This window comes from Sinocyclocheilus grahami, unplaced genomic scaffold (genome assembly GCF_001515645.1).
Source record: "Sinocyclocheilus grahami isolate Dianchi unplaced genomic scaffold, SAMN03320097.WGS_v1.1 scaffold295.1, whole genome shotgun sequence".
NCBI lineage: Eukaryota > Metazoa > Chordata > Actinopteri > Cypriniformes > Cyprinidae > Sinocyclocheilus > Sinocyclocheilus grahami.
In genome coordinates this window covers 1,608,924-1,634,916 of record NW_015505474.1, presented here as the reverse complement: position 1 = coordinate 1,634,916, position 25,993 = coordinate 1,608,924, and the positions used below count along the sequence as shown (strand labels likewise).

Genomic DNA, 25,993 nt, shown 5'->3' with positions numbered 1-25,993 from the left:
TTCATTTTTTTTCCAATAAATATGCTGTCATTAAAATGTGTTAATATAAAAAATATATTTTAAAATACAGAAACAAAATAATTTTAATAAGTAAAGATTCTGAGAGTATTGAAGGGGATCCAATAATAATTGAATATACAGTATATTTACTGTAGTAACCGCAAATTATATTTTATTATATGATATGATTAATATCATGGTTTTAAATATGATGGTTTCATTCTAAACATGGTGATTATCTCTAATATGGACACCCAACATAATATATGATATTTACCATCTGAATCTAACCATGTCGTCAACAAATGGAAAAGTCAGCCATCTATTAATTATCATGTTAATTACTGTGCGCCTTTAGCCCCAACAGAAGGGGCAAAAATACCATACTTTTACATATTCTTTCGTTATTTAAAAACTGTTGCTTTAATTATCTTAAACAAACCTGCAAATCTTGAACTGATGGTAAAACGAATGACATTATTTACTGTCTTTTCATTTATTTTGAAAGATGAAGCTCGCGATTATGGTAAGGGGCGTTACATTTCCGACGAGTGCTTGTGGTGTTCGCCCAATCACAATGCACTGGGTCAGCTGGCCAATCAGAGCAGACTGCGCTTGTCGGAAGGAGGGACTTTGTAGAAAACGAAGCGTTTGAGAGAGGCGGGGCATAGAGGACCTACAATAATGTACAGTATTTGAAAAATAATGTGTTTTTTGAACATTAAAGCATGTCAACATATTCTGTTACACCAAATACACAAAATAATGATCTTTAAAAAAGCATCATAGGACCCCTTTAAACAAAACTGAATATCATAAAGAAGACCTTTGTCTCCAAATATATGCATTAATTTGAGCGATTCTCATTTGCTACTTAACCCTTTAACCTCCGTCAAGTTATCTGTTATCAGTTTTGATATGGTAGTGTAGCCAATGCATCCATTTATATATCATGCCGTCCTTTTATTATTGTGATAGTGTTTTATCTTTATTAGTTTATAAAATGGATGTCGCGGCTTGAGTTTTCATCCCTGCAATTCTGAGATGTCCCAGACCACGTTAAGAGGTACGTCCTTCATTCTTTCCTGTTAGACGCTGTCAAAACATTCACTCTGAGCCACGGTTAAAGAGTTCTTCCAGTCCCCAACTGTTCCTGTAATACAGCATTAATAAAACATTTTCCCACTGCAGCTGATATGTCACACTTATCACACTTAATAATGAACTTTTAAATAATGAGCGATTTCAAAATCTTCTGTCACTCCTAGAAGAGACGTTGCATTAATAATGATTAGATTGTCCACAGGCCTGATTGAGACATGCAGGGAAAATACTAATGCTTAGAAATATGAAAATGCTTAAAAGACCAACTATTGATTTTTCACTTTTGTCTGACCTTTGCGCAAAAAAAGTCTTTTTGGACGGTCTGTGACAGTCAGAGAAAGGAATTCATAGTTGGCCAAGGGGTCTTTCTTCATGTGCTTGAACGTGGCTGTTTCCACCACTTTATCGATCGCTGCGTCTGACAGATTCTTTCCCACAAACTCACAGATTTTCACAACAACGGATCTGAGGTCCTGATAAAAGATTTGTACATTTCATACAGATATTCATATACCGTATATCCAAAGATAAATACAATAACTCCAAAGAAAGTTTGATGGAAAGCTCAAAGGGTCATAAGCCAAACCAGTCTCACCTTGATCATTTCTTCATAAGTAAGGATCAGGATGTTGTATTTGTCTTTATTTGTGATCCATCCTTTAACTTGGTCAAACCAACAGCCACCAATCACTACAAACCAGAAACAGGCAGCATGGCCACCAAAAACAGGCTGAGAAGAAAATGTATTAACTGCAAAAAACTTTAAGAATTAAGGTGAGTTATTAGGTGTTAAACCAAGAATTAAATAACAGGAACCCTTTAGTCCTGTGCTACTATTTTCCAGAACTGCAAACTACATGGAGTCTTCAGAAGGTTCTCAGATACTTTGCTAATTTAAAGAATCTATAAAAGATTGATTGACCTTTGATGAAGGTCCACCTTCCGAAAAACAAAATGTGTTGTGATTGGTTAGCTGTTCCAGTGCGTTGTGATTGGCGAACAGCTTAGATGGTGTTTCAGTACTGCCACGCCCCTTGCTCCATCTTTCAACAAAAGCTTTTAGCGAATCCAGCACTGTACTCCCCCTTATGTTGTGGAAGCTGTCCTCAGTAAAATGCGCAGCACACAATAGCAAATTGGGGTTATAATGCTCAGGAACCGAGTTAAAAAATAAATTGCAACCACTGTTTCCTGACATCATCCGCTTTTTTTCCTGACAAAATCAATATCATGCAATATTTCTATCTGCTGAATGTAAGCTTTTCCATATTCCAAGCTTGCCTGATGCACTGGGGACATCACATGCATGTGCAAGTCATGAAAATAAATCTAGGAATGATTTGATTGTTGGATTTTAAATCAGCGTGGTTGAGGCATCAAAAGTAACTAAGCTGTTTTTTGGATGGTAACTTAATATTATTACTGAAATCTTATTAGTTACACTACTAGTTACTGTAAAAAGTAATATTATTGCAGTAACTAAGTTACTAGTAACTATTACTTCCCAACACTGTATATAGGCCTAAGCTACAGTGTTTTGGCTCTTACTGCATCCTGTGAAGAATTTTTCCAGCATCTCATCGAAGCTCTCAGATGAATCCAGGTGATTCATGTTGTTGGAAAAATGGAAATATGACACCATGACATCTTTAGGGTTTCTCATGACATAGATGACCTGACAGCAAAGACAGATGTATTAAAACCGGTGCATGACATCAAGCCATCGATTGATGAACATATACCCACTTTTCCTTTTCTTTGCAGCATTTTGGGCATCAGCGGCTGGAGTAAATGAGAACAGAAGAGTCTTGGAGATGGACGTGTGTTGTAATCTCTTCCCGTTATCCGATACTCTAGCCAGGGCATCTGGTCATATGTGATTTGGTCGGCTTTGTCCGGGAAATCTTCAGCATATATTAACGTCATGATCCGTTGGGTCCATACCGTACCTGAGAGACCGGCGTAGAGTCCAGCATAAAATGCTTATGTTGGACTTGATTGAATTTTTGGTATATAACTTTAAACATTTATGTGGTAATGCAAATTCACACTGTTCCGCTAGCTTAAACTGTGGCAAAGTCAAAGTATGCTGAAAGTTGGACTACAGAGGTACTTTGAAATAGAAATCTCATAAATACAGCCTAATATCTCACTTACCGGATTTGGGGAAGGTAACAACAAAGACATCATCGTCCTTCGTTTCAAAATCCACCAAACTGTCAATATATTCTGGAGTAAGATCATGATTGTCTGACAAAGTTAAGACTGTTCCTTTGTATGTGAACATTTAGTCACTAAGCATTTTGTATTCCTGCTGAGCCATGTTTGACTAGTAAAAAGCGTAGCGGAGAAGACCTTGATTTATCCAGGGCCAGATTTCACTGAGAAATGGGCTGTTAAAAAATAGCCAGTTAAAGTGTTATTTATTTTGGTGTAGTTCATGGCCGACCTTTGGACTCCTTGCGTCAACCTAATATTATCATTTCAAATAGTAAATGCAGTAGTTAAGTTCAGAAGGCCAATAAATTCACAAATATGAATGCAAAGACATGGTGTAATGCACATGCAATGCACTGGTTGCATGTGGTCCATCTTTATACTTTCAATAATATTCTAGATCAGTGATTCTCAACCTTTTTTACTTTATTGGCCCCTGTTGTACAACACAATATTCAAAGGCCCACTGTATGTTCTGAAATAAAAACAACAAAGGGAGAAAAAAGAAAATTTGATTTCAGTTTACATCTTGGTTTTATTATTATTACTTTTTTTAGCATTTTAATTTAGATTAGTTAAATTATTTTAATATATTAACAATAATTTATTCATTTAAATATTTTAAAATCTTTCTGTGGCCCCTCTTGGAGGTTTGCTGAGGGCCCCTTTTGGGTCCCGGTCCCCTGGTTGAGAACCACTGTTCTAGATATACTAAGAGAATAAAACATCAATAAAATGGTCATAAACAGGCTCAGAAGGAAAGGTTTTATGTGATGTATCTTTTTCATTTCTGTTTATATGGGATCATTTAAGCCTAATGTAAACCTAACACTGAAAACAACACTGTTAAAAGTCATGCAATAGGTAAATAAGCGATGAGGGCAGTTTAAACAAAGTTCACCCTAGTGGTTTGTCCCAGGTTAACCCCATCATAAAAACACTTGCGGTTTTGAACGAAGACACAAAGACAGTTTGAAGCAAAGAGATTGATGCACACACACACACACACACAAAAGCTGGGAGCAACTCATTGACTTATTTATAGGTTTAAATGATCTGACACTGAAATTATTATTTAAAATTTAATTATAATCATTTTTAAAAATTGATATTATCTATGTTTATGTCATGAACTGGTGTTTGCTGACATCTACCGGTCATTTTGTTGAACTGCGGGACCTTAGAAATATCAGAAGGGTCTACAACTAGTAATAATAACAATTACAAAATACATGAAATACAATTATTATACAATTAATAGTTAAAGCATTAGGAAGTGGAGAAGGAAAAATCACCCAACCAGTAAGAACTAAAGATAAAGCAGGTTAACGTGTTTGAGTATTCATAAATGTTGTTATTATTATTATTATTATTATTATTATTAGGCTATATAAAAATAGAGTATTTATGAATGGTTATCGCGTTACATTTGCACATTGTATTGTATATGTGAAACCAAATAAAACCTGCGAGAAGCAGCTGAGGCTCTGTCATTTTTTATTTGACCCCAGGAATGTTTAGTCCACTTCAACGGATATCCAGTGCTCTGGCGGATAATAGCCTATAGTATTTACTGCTTAGGCTACCCGTTGCATGGCGTGAATGCATATTCAGCGTTTTTTACAATGTACAACAACTGCAAAGAAATCTGGTCCTAACCGAACTAAAGCCAGAAGATATACTAAGATAATAAAATATCAATAAAATGGCCACAAAGAGACTCAGAAAGAGAGATTTCATGTGATTTATCTTTGTCATATTTCTTTATATAGGATAGTTTCAGCCTAATTTAAGCCTTACATCAATAACGACACCGTTAAAAGTCATGCAATAGTTAAATAAGCAATGAGGACAATTTAAAGGGGACATAACACACACAGTTTCACCCAATCTCATGTTAATCTTGAGTACCTATAGAGTAGTACTGCATCCTTCATATCTCCAAAAAGTCTTTAGTTTGATCATATTTATAAAAAAAAGATACAGCTTTACAATTCTCTCCGGAAACAGCAGAGCTCCTGGAGGCGAGCCATGGGTGGAGCCAAAGATTGACCAGCACTTGAGCTCGGACTGCCAACAAAACACAGACATTTAATGCAGTTTCACTTACCGTCTACAGTTCTGAATCATGACCGGGATCTTTTATAGCTGGGACCGCTCCATCCTTCAGTATCAAACAATGTACTAATCCAGCATCGAACTGGGCCTTGTTTATAAAATGTCTGTCAACAAACATGCTTGTGAAACTGCTTTGATGCTCCGGAAAAACAAACTGCATCCACTGTTTACATAACGTTGGGTTCTTTAGGAAGCTGAACAAAGTTATCTTTCCCTTACAACCAAAAACACACTTCTTTGTAGATTCTTCCCGTGCGAGTCCTCTTCCGGGAGAAATGCCCATATAAGGAGTTCCACCCTTGTTTACGTCATGAAGAGCCACTATCGGGAAAAAATCTCCGAAACTTGTACGAACCCGGAAGTACGATTTTTAGCACAGAAATACTCCGTCATACATCCAAATTGTTTTTTTTAATTTTGTCCATGCTTAGCATGAGAATCCGACTCTTTAACAGTGTAAACAACTCTAAATGCATGAAACAGCATTGTACCTCCCCTTTAAAAAAGTTCACCCTATAAAAATTACAAAATTTAAAAAGTATAATTATTAAACAATTCATTTTAAGTTAAAGCCTTTAACTTACTGCATATAGGAGGATTTTTTTTAAAGGGGTCATATGATGCGATTTCAATTTTTCCTTTCTCTTTGGAGTGTTACAAGCTCTTGGTGCATAAAGAAGATCTGTAAAGTTGCAAAGACTAAAGTCTTAAATCCAAAGAGATATTCTTTATAAAAGTTAAGAGTCAGCCACGCCTACCTAAAACGGCTCATTCTAACACACCCCCACATGTCTACGTCACGATGTGGGAAGATTTGCAAAACGCCACCCAAATGTTCACGCAAAGAAAGAAGGCGTAACTTTGATTCTCGCTGTAGTATTGTTGTTGCTGCTGCCGCCATGTCCTGAAGACGCTGTGTGCTTCGTTGTGAAAGCGAAACTACTTTGTTTGGCCTTCCAAAAGAGGACACAACTAGAAATCAGTGGTTAAGTTGTATTTACAACACTGTTCCAGAACACTTCAACCCAAATATTCAGATGTGTGCAGCGCATTTTATGGAGGACGAGGACTTTCCTGAGAGAATAGCCTACAATGCCAGTGTCTGTTTCAATAAAGTGGGGCAATTCCAACTTTGCAAGGGTCTGGTGCTTCTGCCTCACAGCCTGTAAGTAAGTTTTCATATTTAAAGAATTTGCCACTGATGATTCAAACGCGAGTTTTGAGCAGTGTAGAGTAGCGCTTGTTGTTTGCAGACATGGTTTTATGTTTATGCAGCGCGATATGCAACGAGTAAAAAGACAGTATAAGTCATTATAATGAGTAATTATGTCCCCACTGGATGCAACAAATGTCTCGTTTGTAATGGTTTTACTGGTTTTGTCTCTTCGTAACATTCTTGTAACATTTCCGTCACACGCTGACGCTTGAGGTATTCAGCCAATCACAACGCACTGAATAGCTGGCCAATCAGAGCACACGTCGCTTTTCAGACCGATGAGCTTTGTAAAAATCGACGTGTTTCAGAAAGGCGGGGCATAGAGGAGAAACAATAATGTACAGTATGTGTAAAATAGTGTGTTTCTTTAACCTTAAACCGCATAAATACATCGCATTACACCAAATACACAACATAATGTTCTTTTTAGCAACGTCATATGACCCCTTTAATTGAAGTGAATTGAAAAGAAAAATCAAAAAGGTGATTAAAATGGTGAAAAACGATTTAAAAGTTATGCCATCCACAAACTATGCTAAAGAGGTCACATTCGTGTTCTTTTCACACTGCAAATGACCACGAGAACCAGACGAGTCATCTGCACAGACCCTGTGGCCGGCTTCGACTCCTTCACCATGTGATGTCAGGGGCGGACTTACCCATTAGGCAAAGGTAGGGCCCACCTTGGGCCCCCAAAAGCCAAGGGCCCCCTAAAATGCTTTTCATATAGGATATGCGCATTAAGTGTTGACACGCGAACGGTTGCTGTTTGTGGTGTTTGTTACCACGACAACCGTCCGAGACTCCGAGTTGAACGTGCTTTTTGTGTACCCTGCTTGAGGGAGATGCATCTGAAGCTGTAATTAAATACTGAGAAACGGTGTGCATTATAAGTTTATAATTGTTTTAAATGCCGCTTACTCATTTATGAGAAGGAACCAAGTAGAGGACACAGTTACTTTTTTGGTTGATATAATGTGTGTAAATGTATAATTGCCTTTCATTATTTTTTCAGTTTTATTTAAATTTGTAGTTAAAATAACATATAATAAATGTATTTTAAAGTTTAGAATTAGACAGCCTTTGCACACAGGCTTATGCTGGTAACTCATCAGTGGATTTTCCTCGTCAATATAGGCTATATTTTTTTACACTTTTCTCATTCTACATTTCTGACATTCCAAAAGCGCCTCCTACTGGCAGAGAATGAATGTTCATTTTCAATAATCCAGTCTGTAATTTTTGTTCAGATCAATGCGAAAATCCACCCACATAACCCCGTTTTAAATTAATATCATAATTTATACTTCTGGCTGACCCCTGGTTTAAACGGTCAATTGTGAGGTTTATTATTTTATAATTTTTGATTTTGTGAAAACCTGAATATCAACTGTAAATCACTTGCTATTTCGTGGTCTACAACATGAAAGAAAAGCATTATAACATGTATATGAAAAACATTGGACACAACTATGGGGCACCATTGTGCAGCAGCAAGCATCACAACAAAAAAAGGAACCTCAAGGAAAATGTGTACAAATGTATAGGGCCCCATTCCTATATTTTGCCTGGGGCCCCCAATTCATTAAATCCGCCCCTGTGTGATGTAGTCAATCATCAAGCGGAAGGAACGGGATGTTCTGAGTGATGCCAGTCCAAGTCTGACTTGTGATGCAACCTGGAATTAAATCGCACCATGTTGGTTTGGTCTGGCCAGAGGAGAACTGGCCCCCTGACTGAGCCTGGTTTCTCCCTTGCAGTGTTGCCAAGTCCGCTGTTTTCCTGCGGAATTGGGCTACTTTATCACTGTTGCCGCGGGTTGTTTTTCATGTCCGCGGGTTAAAGCGTCCCCGATAACGTGATATTTATCCCCTGGAGTGCGAATTTTACTAGGGGAACCCCGCCAAAAACGTGTACTTTACCCCCCGAACACGATTTTTAAAGGAGAGCCACCCTCGAAAAGCGATTGGGCTAGTTTTGAGTAGCAATTGGGCGGGTTTTGTTGTGAAAACCTGGCAACCCTGCTCCCAAGGTTTTTTCTCCATTTCTGTCACAGATGGAGTTTTGGTTCCTTGCCATTGTCACCTTTGGCTTGCTTAGTTGGGGACACTTAATTTTTGTCAATATTGTCGGCTTGATTGCACAGACACTATTTGAAGAGAACTGACTGAAATATTGACTGTTTACTATTGTCCTCTTTTTAGAGCTGCTTTACAGCATAATTTAATTTTGTTTGCATTATTGACAGGCTATTTTACTGTTTAACAATGTAAAGCTGCTTTGACACAATCTGTATTGTAAAAAGCGCTAAATAAATTAAGGTGATTTGACTTGATTACATAAATGTCTGTCATCACCAACGTCTTTTCCAGTCAAAATACTGTATTTCAGACTTGGATCACAGACAGATCCATAGATATTTAACTTACTAAATCTATCTGGTAGTGGTGACGCATCGGCGCATCTCTCAGATCAAGTCTTTGAAAACAATTGACATTTTACTAACAATATTTCAGTCGGGAATTTGTGTGCCCTGTATTTTCTGTCGGTTGTTTAGAATCAGAAATAGTGATGCCCGATTCAGAGAGGATCGCTCTCAATCGGTTTGTGATTCCGTCTGAATCATTTGAACAGTTCACCATTGGACCATGTTGCTTTCTTTCGTAGCCTACCTATTAGATTAAACTAGCCGACTATTTAGTTACATATGAGTAGCCCAACACCGTCATATTGTTAACGTGTGTGGTCGAGGGTGTGATACACATCTAGATTTCGGAGCCTGGGTTTGAAACGGAGATGGTCAGGTTTGTCGAGCATGGTTCTCCTCTGTCTCTTTTCCTACACACGGGTCACCTATGCTTCTTTTGGAGAGCCGAACATGCAAGAGGACCATGATTAGAAAATTTCTCTTACACTACCTGAAGATCTGAATTCAGATTTAGTTCTACAGTCTGACATAACAAATCCTATGGTCCACACCTCTGAGTGCTAAATTTGTTGAGAGTTTCAAGATAAGGAAGAATTTTACTTAAATTAAATGCTATTTTCATTTTGGCTGAAATTATAATTTGCATGCTCATGAACATTGAAATACTGACCTTTTCTGTCAGTGAAAAGATGGACCCTGGATAAAAAGTTTCAGTTTTAGCAATGAAAAAAAAAAAAACATTGTCTTCATGAAACAGGATTCACATCCCATTTTGATTAAATAGATTGCAATTTTATTTTCAAAAGTGAAAAGTCACAGTTCATTTCAGAATGTATTTTCATTTTTCATTTCATTTCAGAAAAGATTTTTAATAAGGTGAATAAGTGATTCAAAACAGACAAGAGGATAAATAAAAAAAAAAAAGTGAGAGACTGACTGGAATATTTGTACTTTTAAAAGTTATTTTCACACCACATGACCATTGAAATGAACCAAAAAATTTATTTATTAATTTCTTTTAATTAATTTATTTATTTAAATGTAGTAAAGCTCAGAAAGCCAGTAATATACTCATCACTGCCTGGCTGTTATCAGTTTTGATATGGCTGTGTAGCCACCACATCCATTCACATATCATGCCTTCCTTTTATTATTGTGATAGTGTTTTATCTTTATTAGTTTGTAAAATGGATGTCACGGCTTGAGTTTTCATCCCTGCAATTCTGAGATGTCCCAGACCACGTTAAGAGGTACGTCCTTCATTCTTTCCTGTTAGACGCTGTCAAAACATTCACTCTGAGCCACGGTTAAAGAGTTCTTCCAGTCCCCAACTGTTCCTGTAATACAGCATTAATAAAACATTTTCCCACTGCAGCTGATATGTCACACTTATCACACTTAATAATGAACTTTTAAATAATGATCAATTTCAAAATCTTCTGTCACTCCTAGAAGAGACGTTGCATTAATAATGATTAGATTGTCCACAGGCCTGATTGAGACATGCAGGGAAAATACTAATCTCATCTCATCTCGAAGCTCTCAGATGAATCCAGGTGTTTCATGTTGTTGGAAAAATGGAAATATGAGACCATGACATCTTTTGGGTTTCTCATGACATAGATGACCTGACAGCAAAGACAGACATATTAAAAACTTTGATTACATCATGATGATTATTTGCAGCATTTTGGGCATCAGCGGCTGGAGTAAATGAGAACAGAACAGTCTTGGAGATGGACGTGTGTTGTAATTTTCCTCCTTTGCTCTGTACTCTAACCAGGGCATTTGCTGGTGGGTCAGTTGGTTGGCTTTGTCCGGGAAATCTTCAGCATTTATTAACATCATGATCTGTTGGGTCCATACCGTACCTGAGAGACCGGCGTAGAGTCCAGCATAAAATACTAGGGGCTTGATTGAATAATGTTAAACAATTTGTCATTACTGTCAGTATCATTCACACTGTTTGACTTTAGTTGCAAAGTCAAAGTATGCTAAAAGTTTGACTACAGAGGTAATTTTAAATAGACATTTCATAAATATAGCCTAACATCTCACTTACCAGATTTGGGGAAGGTAACAACAAAGACATCATTGTCCTTCGTTTCAAAATCTGCTAAACTGTCAATATATTCTGGAGTAAGATCATGATTGTCTGCCAAATTTAAGACTGTTCCTTTGTACGTGAACATTTTACAAGCATTTTGTATTCCTGCTGAGCCATGTTTGAGTTCTTACTGAACCAAATCAACAACACTAGCCTACTAAAGGGCTTATAGATGAGAATACCTTGATTTATCCAGGACCAGATTGCACTGAGAAAAGAGCTGTTATAATAGTCAGTTAAAGTGTTATTAATTTTTGCATAGTTCATCGCCAACCTTTTGACTTGTTGGCGATGAACTATGCAAGTTTTATTATCAGTCTTTATACATAAATGGAATAGTAATTTTCAAAAGGCTAAAAATACCACAAATATAAATGTAAATAAATCTATTATAATGCAAAAATTCTGGTTGCATTTGGTGCATATTTATAGCCTACTTGAATAATATTCTAGATCAGTGGTTCTCAACCTTTTTGTCGTTAAGGGTCCCTGAAGGTTTGCTGTTCTGTGCTACATAACTGTCATCATCAACGTCTTTTCCAGTCAAAACATATTTCACACTGCTTTGGATCACAGACAGGTCTGGATATTTATCTTACTTAGTTTCTCGGGTATTGGGTCTATGAAAAAAAAAAAAGAAATTTTCCTAAGGATATTTCAGTCGTCAATTCGTGTGTCCAGTTTTTTTTAGAATCAGAACTAGTGATGCCTGATTCTTTTGAGTGGATTCCTTGATCAATGAACCACTCTAACTGTTAGAGAAAAGCCCTGAATCGGTTGGTGATTCAGACTGATCATTCAAAACAGTTGAATGATTATCCCTTTAAACAGGTATGGGACCCCAACACAATAACTATGTGCTCTTTTACGCCTATTTTGCTCGCTCTCTCATAGTTTATATTTTATTTACCTTTTCACAACTTAAGTAAATAATTAGTCAACCTGATGCTGTTCTAAAGCCATATTAGGCTTATTTTTTCGGATCACAATAGAAGACATTATATAAAAAAAAAGCTTGCACTTGTCCATTTAATGAGTTGTAACACAAAGGATTCAAATGTCATAAAATTATCCCATGCAACTTGTTCCGTATTCCAAGTGTTCTTAAGGCATATGGTAGGCTTTGAAAATGTAATTTTTTATTAAGTGAAAATCTCCAGTCATCGCATTCGTGCATTTGTATGAGTGTGCAGCAGTTCACAGGGTGAGTGAAAATTTGATGCTCTCCAGAACTCAAATACACACTGAAGCATTTGCCAAATATGTTTAGCCAATATAAGATAGGGCCCCCTAAGCGGCCACTTACCTCGCTTATTGATTAAGTCCACCACTGGTGGTGATACACATCTAGATTAGCCTGGGTTTGAAACGATGATCGTCAGGTTTGTTAAAGGGGTCATATGATGTTGCTAAAAAGAACATTATTTTGTGTATTTGGTGTAATGAAATGTTTATGCGGTTTAAGGTTAAAAAAACACATTATTTTCCACATACTGTACATTATTGTTTCTCCTCTATGCCCCGCCTTTCTGAAACGCGTAAAATTTTTACAAAGCTTATCGGTCTGAAAAGCAAGGTGTGCTGTGATTGGCCAGCTATCCAGTGCGTTATGATTGGCCGAATACCTCAAGCATGTGACGGAAATGTTACGCCCCTTACCATACTGTGATGATGCCCTGTCAGGCCGGAGCGATGATTCAAAAACATGAAAACCCATTATAAACGAGGCATTCGTTGCATCCAGTGGGGACATAATTATGGATTATAATGACTTATACTGTCTTTTTACGCGTTGCGTTAACGTAAACATAAAACCATGTCTGCATTTGTGATCGGCGAAATAAACAACAAGCCCTACTCTACACTGCCCAAAAAACTCGCTTTAAATATAAAAAATATAAAATATAAAAACTCTTTAAATATAAAAAACTTACTTACAGTCTGTGAGTCAGAACAGCCGGCATTGTAGTCTACTCTACCAGGATCAGGAAACGGTCCTTCATAAAATGTGCTGCACACATCTGAATATTTGGGTTGAAGTGTTCTGGAACAGTGTTGTAAATACAACTTAACCACTGATATCTAGTCGTGTCCATTTTTGGAAGGCCAAACAAAGTAGTTTCGCATTCACAATGAAACACAGCATCACACACGGTGGCCTAGAGTGAGCGGCGGCGGCCTAGAGTGAGCAGAGGCCGGGGGCTAGAGTGAGGAATGGCTGGAGGGCTAGAGTGAGCAGAGGTAAATTTTTCCAAATCTGTTTTGATAAAGAAACAAAATCATCTTCTTCTTGGATGGCCTGAGGGTGAGTACATTTTCAGAAAACTATATGCATGCTCATAATATCTGAGAGACTGACTGGAATATTTGTGCTTTTTTTAAAATTCTTTGTTTTTAAATGTATTTATTTATTATTATTTTTTATTTTATTATTATTATTTTTTTTACAACACATGACCATTAAGAGTCAAAAAATCTAAAAGTTAGAGAATCTAAAGACGTTCCCTCATAAAAAAAAATCACTTTAAAAATTTTTAAAATATTAGAATAAAAGTTATTATTCATACTACTTTCCTCACAAAAATCCAAACCGTTTTTTCCCCTTTAAATAAAATTAAAGGTAATTAAACTTGAAAAGTTTACTTGTTTATTTTTATAAATCTGTTTTCAGGTGGAGTAAATGTGTTTTAGTCTTTTTGACTGTTGGTGTGTTTCATAAACAACCAGAATATAAAAGAGGCCTCACATAAACAGAATAGTTAAGTCTGTTCTAAAATCAGAAACCTGATTGGTTTCTTCAGATTGTTGATGGTAACCTGCACACCTGCCGTCTGCAGACATTGGTGTTTGTTTGTAAACTTGAGTTCGAAGGATCCAAGGCTTTTGTCCTTTTTTTGAAGGATCTGAGGCGTTTAAGCAGCCTGTTTTGTCTGCTCTGTCTAACACTCTGTTGTCTGCACAAAATACTGTATATCTACAATGAATCTCACATTCAGAACAGCAAGTCAAGAGGCACGTAAAGGGCTTTTCAAAGCATAAAGAGTCTGAAAAGGTCTGCCATTGTTCATAGTAGGGAGCAATGTACTTGCCGTTTTAAAAGGATCTTTTCAGGTAGGCCGTAAACCGATCCTGGGCCTTTCCTGGCCAGGGTGTGCCTGGGCATCTCTGATTTACCTAAGGGACCAGACGCCCGTCCATGGGGCCGCCGAGGGAGGGGGGATGGAGAAAAGGAGGCAGCTGGTTACTGGTTGCAAAGGATGAATGGATGAAAGAGGAGAAGGCTGAGAAATTACAAACAAAGGTGCTGATGAAGGTTACTGCAGAGGTTTGTGTTGATCATGCCATCCTAAATCTTCTTGACCTCAGGAAAAGTTTAAGCCAGAACATTACAATAAAGTATTTAAACACAATAAACATTCCAACTACATGTATTGACTGCATGACAAGTGGTGCTTGGGATAACAGTAAGGATAACGCATTTCTCTGGCACAAGTTGAAAGTGAAATGATAAAGTAGCTCAGGAAAGATGCCAGAACGCCTACAGTGTCATACAATGAACCAGCAGAAATAAAACAGGACAGAAAGATCTGGGAACCTCCCTCAGAGTGAGTCCTCTGAAAACATTGCCTCAAGAAATACACATTCTCATACAGCATGTTGTCATCATTATTTGACTATTCAAAGCACTACAAATGACATACTATGACATTTTTAGCATTTTTTGGGAATAAAATGGGCAACTAATTTCTCTTGCTAAGGCTAATTTCATAGATAACATTTACATAATAATAATAAAAAAAGACAAAATTACAGCTTGATGGAAAATCTAAATATTTTGTTCAGTTGATAGTTATCTTGATTCATCTTTGTTTCTTTGGAAAATTGTTGGTTGTGTTGGAAATGATCAATTACCATAAATTGTATTTTATTTTATTTTTAGGATGCATATTAAAGGTATAATATATATAATACAATTACATTTTTTATTATTAATAATATAATTTTATTTTATATTTAACATTTTAATTTGACAAAATTATAACTTGATTGAAATGATGAAATCATAATCTGTTCAACTGATATTTATCTTGATTCATCTTTGTTTCTTTGGAAAAATGTTGGTTGTGATAGAAATTACATGACAACTGAAATCCCAAATTTATCATAAATAGTGAAATAGTTTATTCACTCTTTGCTTATATCACAGGTGCAATTATATACAGTATATATATATATAGTGGTGTGAAAAAGTGTTGGCCCCCTTCATGATTTCTTATTTTTTTGCATGTTTGTCACACTTGAATGTTTCAGATCATCAAACAAATTTAAATATTAGTCAAAGATAACACAAGTAAACACAACATGCAGTTTTTAAATGAAGGTTTTTATTATTAAGGGAAAACAAAATCCAAAACTACATGGCCCTGTGTGAAGAAGTGTTTGCCCCCCTGTTAAAACTGTGGTTTATCACCCCTGAGTTCAATTTCTCTAGCCACACCCAGGCCTGATTACTGCCACACCTCTTCGCAATCAAGAAATCTCTTAAATAGGACCTGCCTGACAAAGTGAAGTAGACCAAAAGATCCTCAAAAGCTAGATATATATATATATATATATATATATATAATTTGTTTAAATAAAATGTATTTAGATGATGATAAAACTTAGAATAATTGCCTAAATATATTTATTTAACAAAACCATAACATAAAATGCATTTGAAAAACAATGATGATTCGATTTTTTCCCCCCAAATCGATTGTAATTAGAGTCGAAAAAAAAATGTTGGTGCTTTTGTGCTATTGGGAGTTAAAATCAAGTCAAACATATTTTGTATAGCGAATTTTACAATATACGTTATTGCAAAGCAGCTTTACAGAAAACGATGAGGCTAATTTTATTACCTTCACGCCTTATAATTGCATTAGCAGATTTATGCGACGACATATACATATACAGTAACTATATTATATAGTAGGCTACGAGTGTACAGTACGTATGCGGATGCACCTTCAAAAAACATTATGTTCGTTTTTGTCCCCTACCGCACAGGAGAGAACGAGTTTGCCTTCAAATAACGTTTTAAACAGGACATTTGGTTTATGTGCGCATTTACAGCCGTACACTTTATCTTATCAGTCACCATCGGAGCGTCACTGCGGAAAGTGGGCGGGCCGTCAAAAGTTTGCGAAGCCTGAGAGCGAATGAGTGACAGTTCATCCATCCTCCGTTTTAACAGAGCGCATGGGGCATCAGGCAGGATCCGAGCGGAATTACCAGATGAAAACGTGTACGGAATCACAATGAATTTGAACGACACATTCCAACTCACCCAGGGACTTACTGGTTGTTGTATTTCATTATTATTTTTTAAACAATCATGCCTTTTTTGCGCGGTTGTATGCGCTCAAATGTCAAATGGTATACTTCAACTAGTTTAATATGCGACCAAAAGTGAATGAAGGATTTTAGAAGATGATCGTAAGGAAGTTGTTTCATGCACTGCCTGTCTTCGCTCTGACACTTTTCATCCTTGTTTTGCTGGATTTGCAACTGCGCACCCGGAGTGACCAAAAACCCACCGCGCCTTTTGCGCACGAAAAGACACCATCTATATCAAGAACTACGGCTGTGACCCAACACAGAGATGTTGTTAATGACAAACAAAGGCCAAAACGTCAGAGATGGAGGGAGATGAAGCCACAACCACCTTTAGAGCTCACTGACATCTTCATTGCAGTGAAAACCACTGGCCGGTTCCACAAGACCCGCCTTGCTCTTCTTCTGGAGACCTGGATCTCCAAGACTAAAGACCACGTGAGTGTTCCTTGACTATTACATATTCAAAATTAAGAGGATTTAATGTTAAAATGTAAGAAAACCCTTACTGATCAACCACCAGTCAATATTTATGATGGTTCCTTGATCATTTTATGTGTTAAAATATATAATAAATCATGATTTGAGACAACAGTGTCACCCAACAACCGCTGCTGATGTCACGGGACGTCTGGCAGACGTGTGCACATCCTGTGGCATCAGCTAGAAGTTGTGTGCAAACGTATTTGTGAAAGCACAGGTGCAAAACCTCACAGTTGCATGGTGCCAAAACCAAACAGGTTTGTTATGACAGTCTCACAAGTGGCACCTATGAAATTCTCCAAGCCTCATGGACTGATTGGTTGTATTTCTTTGCTAAACACTGCAATTAAAGTCATTTTTCACAAACACAGATGAGCCAATTTGATTAATGTTGGCATCCTGCCGCAAAGATTGGCCCAAGAATGGGTGCATCTATATTAAAACACAGCGATCTGCCCCATTTCCTGTTTCGTCCTCCCTGTGCTCATTTATAGACTGAGCACTTCCTGTCTGTGTTCTCTAATTCAGTAGTAGCATTGTCACGAAGGGTTGAGATGGACATTTAGGTCCTCTTTTTGTCACAAGAAGCAGAACTCACAGCTGTGACCTTTGAAAGATAAACTATAATGATGATGACTGACTGAAAGGCCATTTTAATGAAGCCAAGTTTTGTTCCTTCCACTCTTTTTCTTTTAATACAAAGGAATTGATGTGGCAGTGAATTAAAGACATTTTTAAACTCAAATGACTTTGTTCAAATAAGCTCAGGGGTTTTAGCAAAGGATTCTGGCTGAAGGCTTGTAGATACTGAAACCATGTCTGATTTGACAGATCTAAAAGACCAGACCAAGTGTGTGGTTACAACAGCGGCTCGGTGAATTTCATGCAAGAGACCTGTGACATGTCATGGTCACATTTCACCACAAAGTCCCCCCCAAAAAAGGTTGAAAAAATAAGTTTTATGACCATTAAAATACTTTACAAACTTTGACATTATGACATTATTTTAGAAACAATTAAGCACTTAAATGTTTCCAGATTATAAAGTTATAATATTTTTATTTTTTTTGCAATTCTCAATTTGTATAGGCTAGTATATTTAAAAACATGCAAAATAACAATACTAATATTAATATAAATTGTTTATATTATATCAAATACAGTATTTACTTATTTTTATAATAATAATAAATATTATCATTAATATTATTATAAAAATTAAGTAAATACTATATTTTGTATAATATAAACATTATTTGAATATTTTGTATTATGTGAATGAATCACACACCACAATTCAAAAATGTAAAAAAAACTCTATTTTTAAACCATAACACAAAGTATAAATTAAAATAAATATATTATTTATTTGTTTTTAAAATAACAGTAATAACATTATTATTATTGTAATTATTATTATATGAGTAATAATACCACAATACAACCATTTTAATAACATATACATTTTAAAAAACGATACAAATCTTATATTAAATTAAATATACTATTTAGTTACTTTTTTTAAAGAATAATAACATTATTATTATTATTATTATTATTATTATTATTATGTGTTTAGTAATTAACAACACAAAAAAGTCTTAATGGTCATAAAAATAGCTTCAAATTATTTAAGCAAAATAAAAAATATATATATTTTTTTGAAAAATGGCCCAAAATATAAATATGGCCCACTTCTGGTGTTACTTGGACCTGGTTGTCTCTTAAATTCATGTTGCATGACACAAAATGTTTATGAATGTAGTCCTAGTCCCCAGGATTATTTCAGAGAAAGAAATACATAATCATTGGTTATTATTGATACTTGGCAAAAAGCAAAAGTTGACACAGATTCATTAAAAAAAAAAAAAACTTGAACGTCCCCCTTAATGGACCTCCATTTATTATTATTATTATTATTATTATTATTATTATTATTATTATTATTATTATTATTATTATTATGTGTTTAGTAATTAACAACACAAAAAAAGTCTTAATGGTCATAAAAATAGCTTCAAATTATTTAAGCAAAATAAAAAAAAAATATATTTTTTGAAAAATGGCCCAAAATATAAATATGGCCCACTTCTGGTGTTACTTGGACCTGGTTGTCTCTTAAATTCATGTTGCATGACACAAAATGTTTATGAATGTAGTCCTAGTCCCCAGGATTATTTCAGAGAAAGAAATACATAATCATTGGTTATTATTGATACTTGGCAAAAAGCAAAAGTTGACACAGATTCATTAAAAAAAAAAAAAACTTGAACGTCCCCCTTAATGGACCTCCATTTAAACTGTAAATTATTAGATTTGACTGTGGCCTGCTGTAGCATGACATTAAGAAGCAGAACAAAGCCAGACTGACGTACTAACACATGCTTACACACATACATACTCGCGGTTTGGCAGGCGCTAGCAACACAAGGAGGACTTTGGGAAGATAGTGATTGGACTTGCTGAGCATTATATCTGAGTGGCTTGTCAAAACAGATTCCCAATGAGAAACTCAGGGTGGAACACTTCCAAAGGAGCAGCCTTCACTCTAAATATAAGATGACAAGTACGAAATAGTAGTGCTGCTGATCCAAAATACTTGTACGATCAAAGAGAACGTGTGTGAAACGCTTGGGGCTAAAATTATTCTCGCATGGCATAATGATACATTTGTTTTTGTGTGGAAGAAATTACTCTCAGACATTCAGCAGTTTGCCACTCTGAAGGTCTGAAACTGGAATGTTTGATGTTGAGGTTTTGCATCAGATTTTGGCTCTCAAATGTAGGAATTACAAAAAAAACAAAAAAAAAATCCCTGCTTCTGCTTTATTGCTCCTGTTTTGAGCAAATAGTGAGTGTTAGAAGGAAGTGTTCATCTCAAGTTTGAAGATTCTGCTTTTCTTTTCCGTGGAAACAATGACTAATTTTACTTAATATTTAAATATTCTGATGAGCGGTGCTTGCAAACATCCCTGCCATGCCATTGCTAGGGGATTGCCACATAGTTGCTAGGTGTCCTAGGTGGTTGCTAGGGTATTTTAGAGTATGTTTACATGACAATGATTGCACTAAAAACTGAAAAGTTTTTCTTTTGCGTTTTAAAAAGTTTTGCATACAGACGACAACGTTGTCAAAATGACACCCGTTCACATGGATCTGCGAAAACGATTAAAAACGCTGTATTATGCATGCGAGGCCAGTAGTTGGCGATTTGTAAGGAAACATTATGCGCTTGCGTACATATGCATATCTATAGAACAGGGCTGTCCAAACTCGGTCCTGGAGGGCCGGTGTCCTGCAGAGTTTAGCTCCAACTTACCTCAACACACCTGACTGGAAGTTTCTATGCCTAGTAAGAGCTTGATTAGCTGGTTCAGGTGTGTTTAATTAGGGTTGGAGCTAAACTCTGCAGGACACCGGCCCTCCAGGACCGAGTTTGGACAGCCCTGCTATAGACTGATCATGTAATATGTGTGCGTGTGCCGTCAGCGTTTTTCACAAATTCACATTTTTGTAGTTTACGTGAAGACAATATCTGTAACGGGGCTGACGAGACGTGAGACGTGTGGATCCATCTGCAAGCTTTATTTAAAGAGACATGGTATAACAGGCAGGGTCAAACAATGGCAAACAGGTATATGGCGGGCAAAAACACAAGAATAGTTCTAGGGCTAGTGTAGGTCACCGATCGGCAGACAGAATCACAGGGGCAAGACGAGAGGGAGAAATCCAGGAAAACAGGCAAAGATCAGAAACCGCAGAAACAGGCAAGGCAAAACAAGGAAACCACGGAGACTCGGAAAGGGGTACAGGCTAAACAATACTCAGCAGAGAAAGGTGGTTAGAGTGGGTGTTATATAGTGAGTGAGGTGATTAGAAACAGCTGTGTGCAATGAGTGCAAATCAGTGCAGTGTGCAAATCGTGCAAAGAATGATGGGATATGTAGTCCGGGGTGCTATGCAACAGTTTGTGTTGTGCGAGAGTCAATGTAATGGAAAGGGTGACCTCTGGTGGTGAATAAACGGAAGTCCATGGACCGAATTCGTGACAATATCAGTATCATTTTCAAAAATGTTTGAAAAATGTTGAAAAGTTTGCGTTTCCAGGCCCCCAAAACACTGTTGTCGTGTAAATAAACAGCCAAAACGCATAAAAAGTTTTCAGTTTTTTTTAACGGTGTTGTGTAAACATCCCGTTAGATGGTTTCTTGGGTATTCTGGCACTGTAATAAATTACCTGTTAATTTACAGTAAATTATTGCAACACAGACAACAGTACATTAAATTAATTGTACAGTATATATATATACAGAAATTGACAGCAAATTATCACAAACGTGTGTGTTTAGAAATGCAAGATGCTCCATAAACTCGCAATTCTAAGAAAAGAAGTCAGAACTGTTAGATATAAACCCCAGAATTCTGACTTTTTTTATTTTACATTTTGCAGTTGTTTTTTTTTTGTTTTGTTTCCACCACGGAATAAAAATTGCGTGATTGCGACTTTTTATCTTACAATTCTGATTTTTTTTTTTTCACAGTTTATATCCCACAACTTTGATTTTTCGATTATTTTAAAAATGGCGAGATATAAACTCAGAATTGGGAGTTTCTAAACACATATAAACTCGAAATTCTGAAAAAAGGCATATATGCAAGCATATAAATGTGTAATTCAGATTTTTTAGGGAATTGTGTAGCATAGGTGGTTGCTAAGTGGTCCTAGGACATTGTTCAGTGGTTGCTAGGGTGTTCAGGGTGTCTCTATGATATTCTAGTCTGTTGATATGGCTTGAGTCTCTCATTCAGTGTAAGTCTTTAAGATTTTTTTTGTCCATTTTATTTAGTCCGCCAGGCAAAAGTCATACATTTCATTTCTTTTGGAAAGTAAGTTTCTTTTGGAAACTATGAGAGTTATTTCCCGATAATTTTTAAGTTCCAACAGTGGATTTTTAAGCACAGGATGTTGTTTGTGCTCGTCAGTTTAGGTGCTTCTGTTTGTGTGCCCTTTGCCTCTGTGCCAATAAGATGAAGTGACAGCCGCAGACTGCGTTTCGAAACAATGACATAACGGAAGTCTATCTTAACACAGGAAGTCTTAAGCTGAGGAAACAGGAACAAAGTGTGAAACAACTACGGCACTTTTAACAAATGTCAGAAAAAAACAAAACACCGGACGTCAGAGCAAAGACTCTTTGTTAAATTTGGTTATTGAGCACTTTTACAGACTAATATTGTGTTTCGTGTTTGTTTCAGTGATATATGTATATATGAGCCTTTGATATTTTAATTAAAAAAATACTTTTTGGATGGCACCTACTTCCTAAAAGTGCATCAGCTTTTATCGTCCATCACATTATGTGGCCTCTCATTTGTAATTTGTGCCCTTTGCCCGCTCCATTCATCCCATGTGTGCTTATTTCTTTCCCTCTCAAGTTGGGAAGACAAAATGTAGGCGCCTCGTCTGCGAGTTTCACTTTATTATGCTGCTAATGGGCGGTGGTGCTGCCGTTTCACTCTTTGTGTATCTCCAGACGATGCTTTATACACTTTATCCAAAATGAGTGCTAAAGATTCACCCTTATGATTTATGAAGGAGCTTTGGGTGTGAGTGGGCCGTTTCCACTCGCTCTGACCCATTGGCTTTTTTATGGCTACTGCATTGATCTGTGCGCTTCGATTATTCCGCTTGTACTCAAGGACCGCGGCGGGAACGGCACGTAGACTGACAATGTGAGCCATCTGGAGCACCTAGACATCGTAATGAAACTAAACTTTCAGAGTGACATCTCCACTGCATCATGAGGGATATTAAAGACTCGAGCAGGGGTAAAGTGTGTGTGTGTGTGTGTGTGTGTGTTGTGTGTGTGTGTGTGTGTGTGGGAGAGAGAGAAAACGGATGAGTAGAGGAATATGGTCGCGGCTGACCACAGATAGGATGTGTCTCTGTCTAGCAGGAAATGGCTCCTAAATTTGCTCCTCAGTTGGTCGAGGCACCTTTTTTTTAAATATAAATTCGGCTTTGTGGTTACAAACGACACTGAAAAGCTTCATTATATTACATTATATATATTCTACATTCTGACATTGTATATTATAAATATTACTGGCTCATGATAAATTGCTTTTGTTTATTTTCAGTCGCTTAATGGATAAATGCCTCTGCTAAATGCATAACTGTTTATGTCTACTAATTAAAAGTCATGTTTTGAATAGCCTGTTTAATGATAATACTAATCAGTAGATTGTAATAATTATAGGCCTATGATTAAGTTTCAAATAATATAATAAGTTTTTGTAATTCATAATTGGAATTTTTCATTGTTGTGTAACACAATTTAGACAACACAATTACAACAAAAAATTAAAAATTTGGACCAAAAAATGTTAGTCCAAATAAAATGTCTGTTGAATTTTTTTTTTTGAATAATTATAAATAATTGTAGTAAAAAACTCTAATATGTCATATTTAATATATAATTAATATTTAAATAAGTAATTTTAAAAATGTAATATTTTGTTGGAATATTCTTTATATTACAACTGTAATAACATTGATATAAACTATATATTAAAAAAAACTTTATATATATAAAAAATATTGTGAAATATATATATATATATATATATATATTTTTTTTTTATTATTATTATTATTATTTTTTTTTAATTTTATTTTTTTCTGAATTTTAATAATATAAATGCAGCCTTTGTTATGCATAGTGAACATAAGAGTCTTTGAAAAAAAAAAAATAATAATATATTTTTGTTAAAATTATTTAAAAAAAAATGTTGTCCAAAAAATTAAATAAATAAATAAAAAATAAAATATAAAGAAAATGTAATTAAATTCAAATAAATCATTGACATAAATACAATTCCTCACAACAAAAATGTGTTGACTGCATTGTCATTGTTTACTTTTAATTTTAATGTTCATTTGGGCTATTTTAAGTGGCTTCAAACACACCTCATACATACAATAATTTTCATAAATATTTTTATAATATTTTTGTTTGATAATGTTTCAATTTTTTTTGCCAACGCAGTTATCTGAGCGGTAGTTTTTTAGACTCCTTCACACAAAAACACAAACAGCATTTGTGTCGCCCCACCTTGAGACAACATTGGTAATTACAAATCAGACTTCTAATGGCTGGGAACACAGATGCTCTGAGGCCTCCTGGTGCACCAGCTGTTGTCTCACAGCAGTGCATGATGGGAGTTTGGATGTTACTTGTCCTCATAAGACCACCAGGCTAGTATTACACCATTTCAGAATTAATATGCAGGGTTGCCTCATGAATTTGTGTTTGTTTCACTTTTACAGACTTACATCTTCACAGACAGTCCAGATGAAGACGTTTCCTCTGAAGGTAGATCATCGTTCTTCTGCAGGACTGATCTGAGCTTATGAATCTTTGCCCTTCACTCACTGCATGTGTCTTTGCTCACAGGATTTAACATCGTCGTCACAGACTGCCCGCCAGAGCACAGTCATCAAGCTTTATCCTGCAAGATGGCTGCCGAGTACGACCACTTCATGGCCTCTGACAAAAAGTGAGTTGGCCAATAACACAATGTGACCTTATGGTGCGATTCATTTTGATGTCTACATGGCAGCCACAGATTTGGTCTTTTCTCATAGTATATATTGGTATGTGTACTTTTTATGCACTTTTTATTTTATTTTACAAATCCAGAGCCTACAATAACCTGCTTTAATATTGATATTTACTTAACATTTAAACAATAACAAAAAATGTAAACAATAAATTATATATATATATATATACAGTATATATATTATGTAATGTATTATAATAAATATAGTCAATATTGTAAAATATCTACCTGTCCATTATATGTGTGTGTGTGTGTGTGTGCTAAGAATAGATAAATAAATACATTTGAAAAATAAAACAATATAATACAATAAAATAAAAATAAAACAATATATAAAACAATCTATCTATATGTGTATTGTATTGTAATGTAATATAAATATACATATATGAATAATAAAAATGGAACATTAAATACAAAATATATAAAAAGTATATATATATACTGTATATATATATATATAGGGTCATGGATGATGGGTCTTCCAGCATGACAATTACCAAAAATACCACCAAGGCACCAACGGACCAATGGAGTGGCTCAAAAAGAAGCACAATAAGGTCATGGAGTGGCCTAGCCAGTCCCCAGACCTTAATTCTATAGAAAATCTGTGGAGTGAGCTGAAACTTTGAGTTGCCAAGAAACCTTAAGGATTTAGAGAGAATATTTAAAGAGGAGTGGAACAAAATCCCTCCTGAGATGTGTGCAAACCTGGTGACCAACTACAAGACACGTCTTACCTCTGTGCTTGCCAACAAGAGTTTCTCCACCAGTTTTGCTTGGGTATCAATTACTTATTTGACTCACTGAAATGCAAATCAATTTATAACCTTTGTACAGTGTTTTTTTCTGGATTTTTTGCTTGATATTCTCTCTATCCGTTAAAATAAACCTACCATAAAAAATACAGACCCTTCATTTCTTTGTAAGTGGGCAAACTTACAAAATCAGTAGGGGGTCAAATAATTATTTTCCCCACTGTATATATATATATATATATATAAATTAATAAATCAATAAATATTCTCTCTCTCTCTCTCTCTCTATATATATATATATATATATTGTGATATTTGTTTGCCACAGGTGGTTGTGTCATGTTGATGATGATAACTACCTGAACCCTGGAGCCCTTCTATCTCTCCTGGAGGCCTTCCCAGTGGACAGCGACATCTATGTGGGCAAACCAAGCCTGGATCGGCCAATGAGAGCCCAGGAGATGCTGGAAGGAAATAAGACGGTCAGTTGTTGTATTGATATGTTTTTTTTTTTTTTTTCACCAACAGCCTTTACCAAAATTTTTTTTTCATGAACT

The 25,993-nt window shown here is 35.8% G+C and overlaps 3 protein-coding genes across 3 annotated transcripts in view; 1 reads left to right on the top strand and 2 right to left on the bottom strand.

Moving 5' to 3' along the window:
• Positions 1-11,275, bottom strand: part of LOC107600960 (ribosomal RNA processing protein 36 homolog) — an 18,372-nt gene extending 7,097 nt beyond the window's left edge. Inside the window, exons 1-2 of the mRNA XM_016292961.1 lie at positions 11,146-11,275; positions 9,823-9,827 (exon numbers count right to left, since the gene is read on the bottom strand). Of these exons, the coding sequence (XP_016148447.1) occupies positions 9,823-9,827; positions 11,146-11,275 (135 nt within the window). The remainder of the gene's footprint in view (positions 1-9,822; positions 9,828-11,145) is intronic.
• On the bottom strand, positions 882-3,678 carry LOC107600995 (amine sulfotransferase-like). Its single transcript, XM_016293003.1, has 6 exons — positions 3,262-3,678; positions 2,851-3,053; positions 2,653-2,779; positions 1,700-1,794; positions 1,397-1,577; positions 882-1,153 (listed from the first exon to the last, which is right to left on the bottom strand). The coding sequence occupies exons 1-6, from the start codon at positions 3,389-3,391 to the stop codon at positions 1,089-1,091; spliced, it is 801 nt and encodes a 266-aa protein (XP_016148489.1). The 5' UTR covers positions 3,392-3,678; the 3' UTR covers positions 882-1,088.
• A 5,148-nt stretch (positions 11,276-16,423) lies between the features above and the next one.
• The window catches only part of LOC107600994 (beta-1,3-N-acetylglucosaminyltransferase manic fringe-like), a 14,949-nt gene continuing 5,379 nt past the window's right edge, over positions 16,424-25,993 (top strand). Inside the window, exons 1-4 of the mRNA XM_016293002.1 lie at positions 16,424-17,007; positions 24,383-24,428; positions 24,510-24,612; positions 25,765-25,918. Coding sequence (XP_016148488.1) covers positions 16,666-17,007; positions 24,383-24,428; positions 24,510-24,612; positions 25,765-25,918 — 645 coding nt within the window. The 5' untranslated portion in view covers positions 16,424-16,665. The remainder of the gene's footprint in view (positions 17,008-24,382; positions 24,429-24,509; positions 24,613-25,764; positions 25,919-25,993) is intronic.

Bases quoted from the DNA above. Each gene is read 5' to 3' on its own strand.
- LOC107600995 (XM_016293003.1), bottom strand. From the start codon at position 3,391: ATGTTCACATACAAAGGAACAGTCTTAACTTTGTCAGACAATCATGAT. The intron at 2,780-2,850 runs GTGGGTATATGT...CTTTGCTGTCAG, and splicing joins TGCTGCAAAGAAAAGGAAAA to GTCATCTATGTCATGAGAAA. The intron at 1,578-1,699 runs GTGAGACTGGTT...ATCTTTTATCAG, and splicing joins CTTATGAAGAAATGATCAAG to GACCTCAGATCCGTTGTTGT.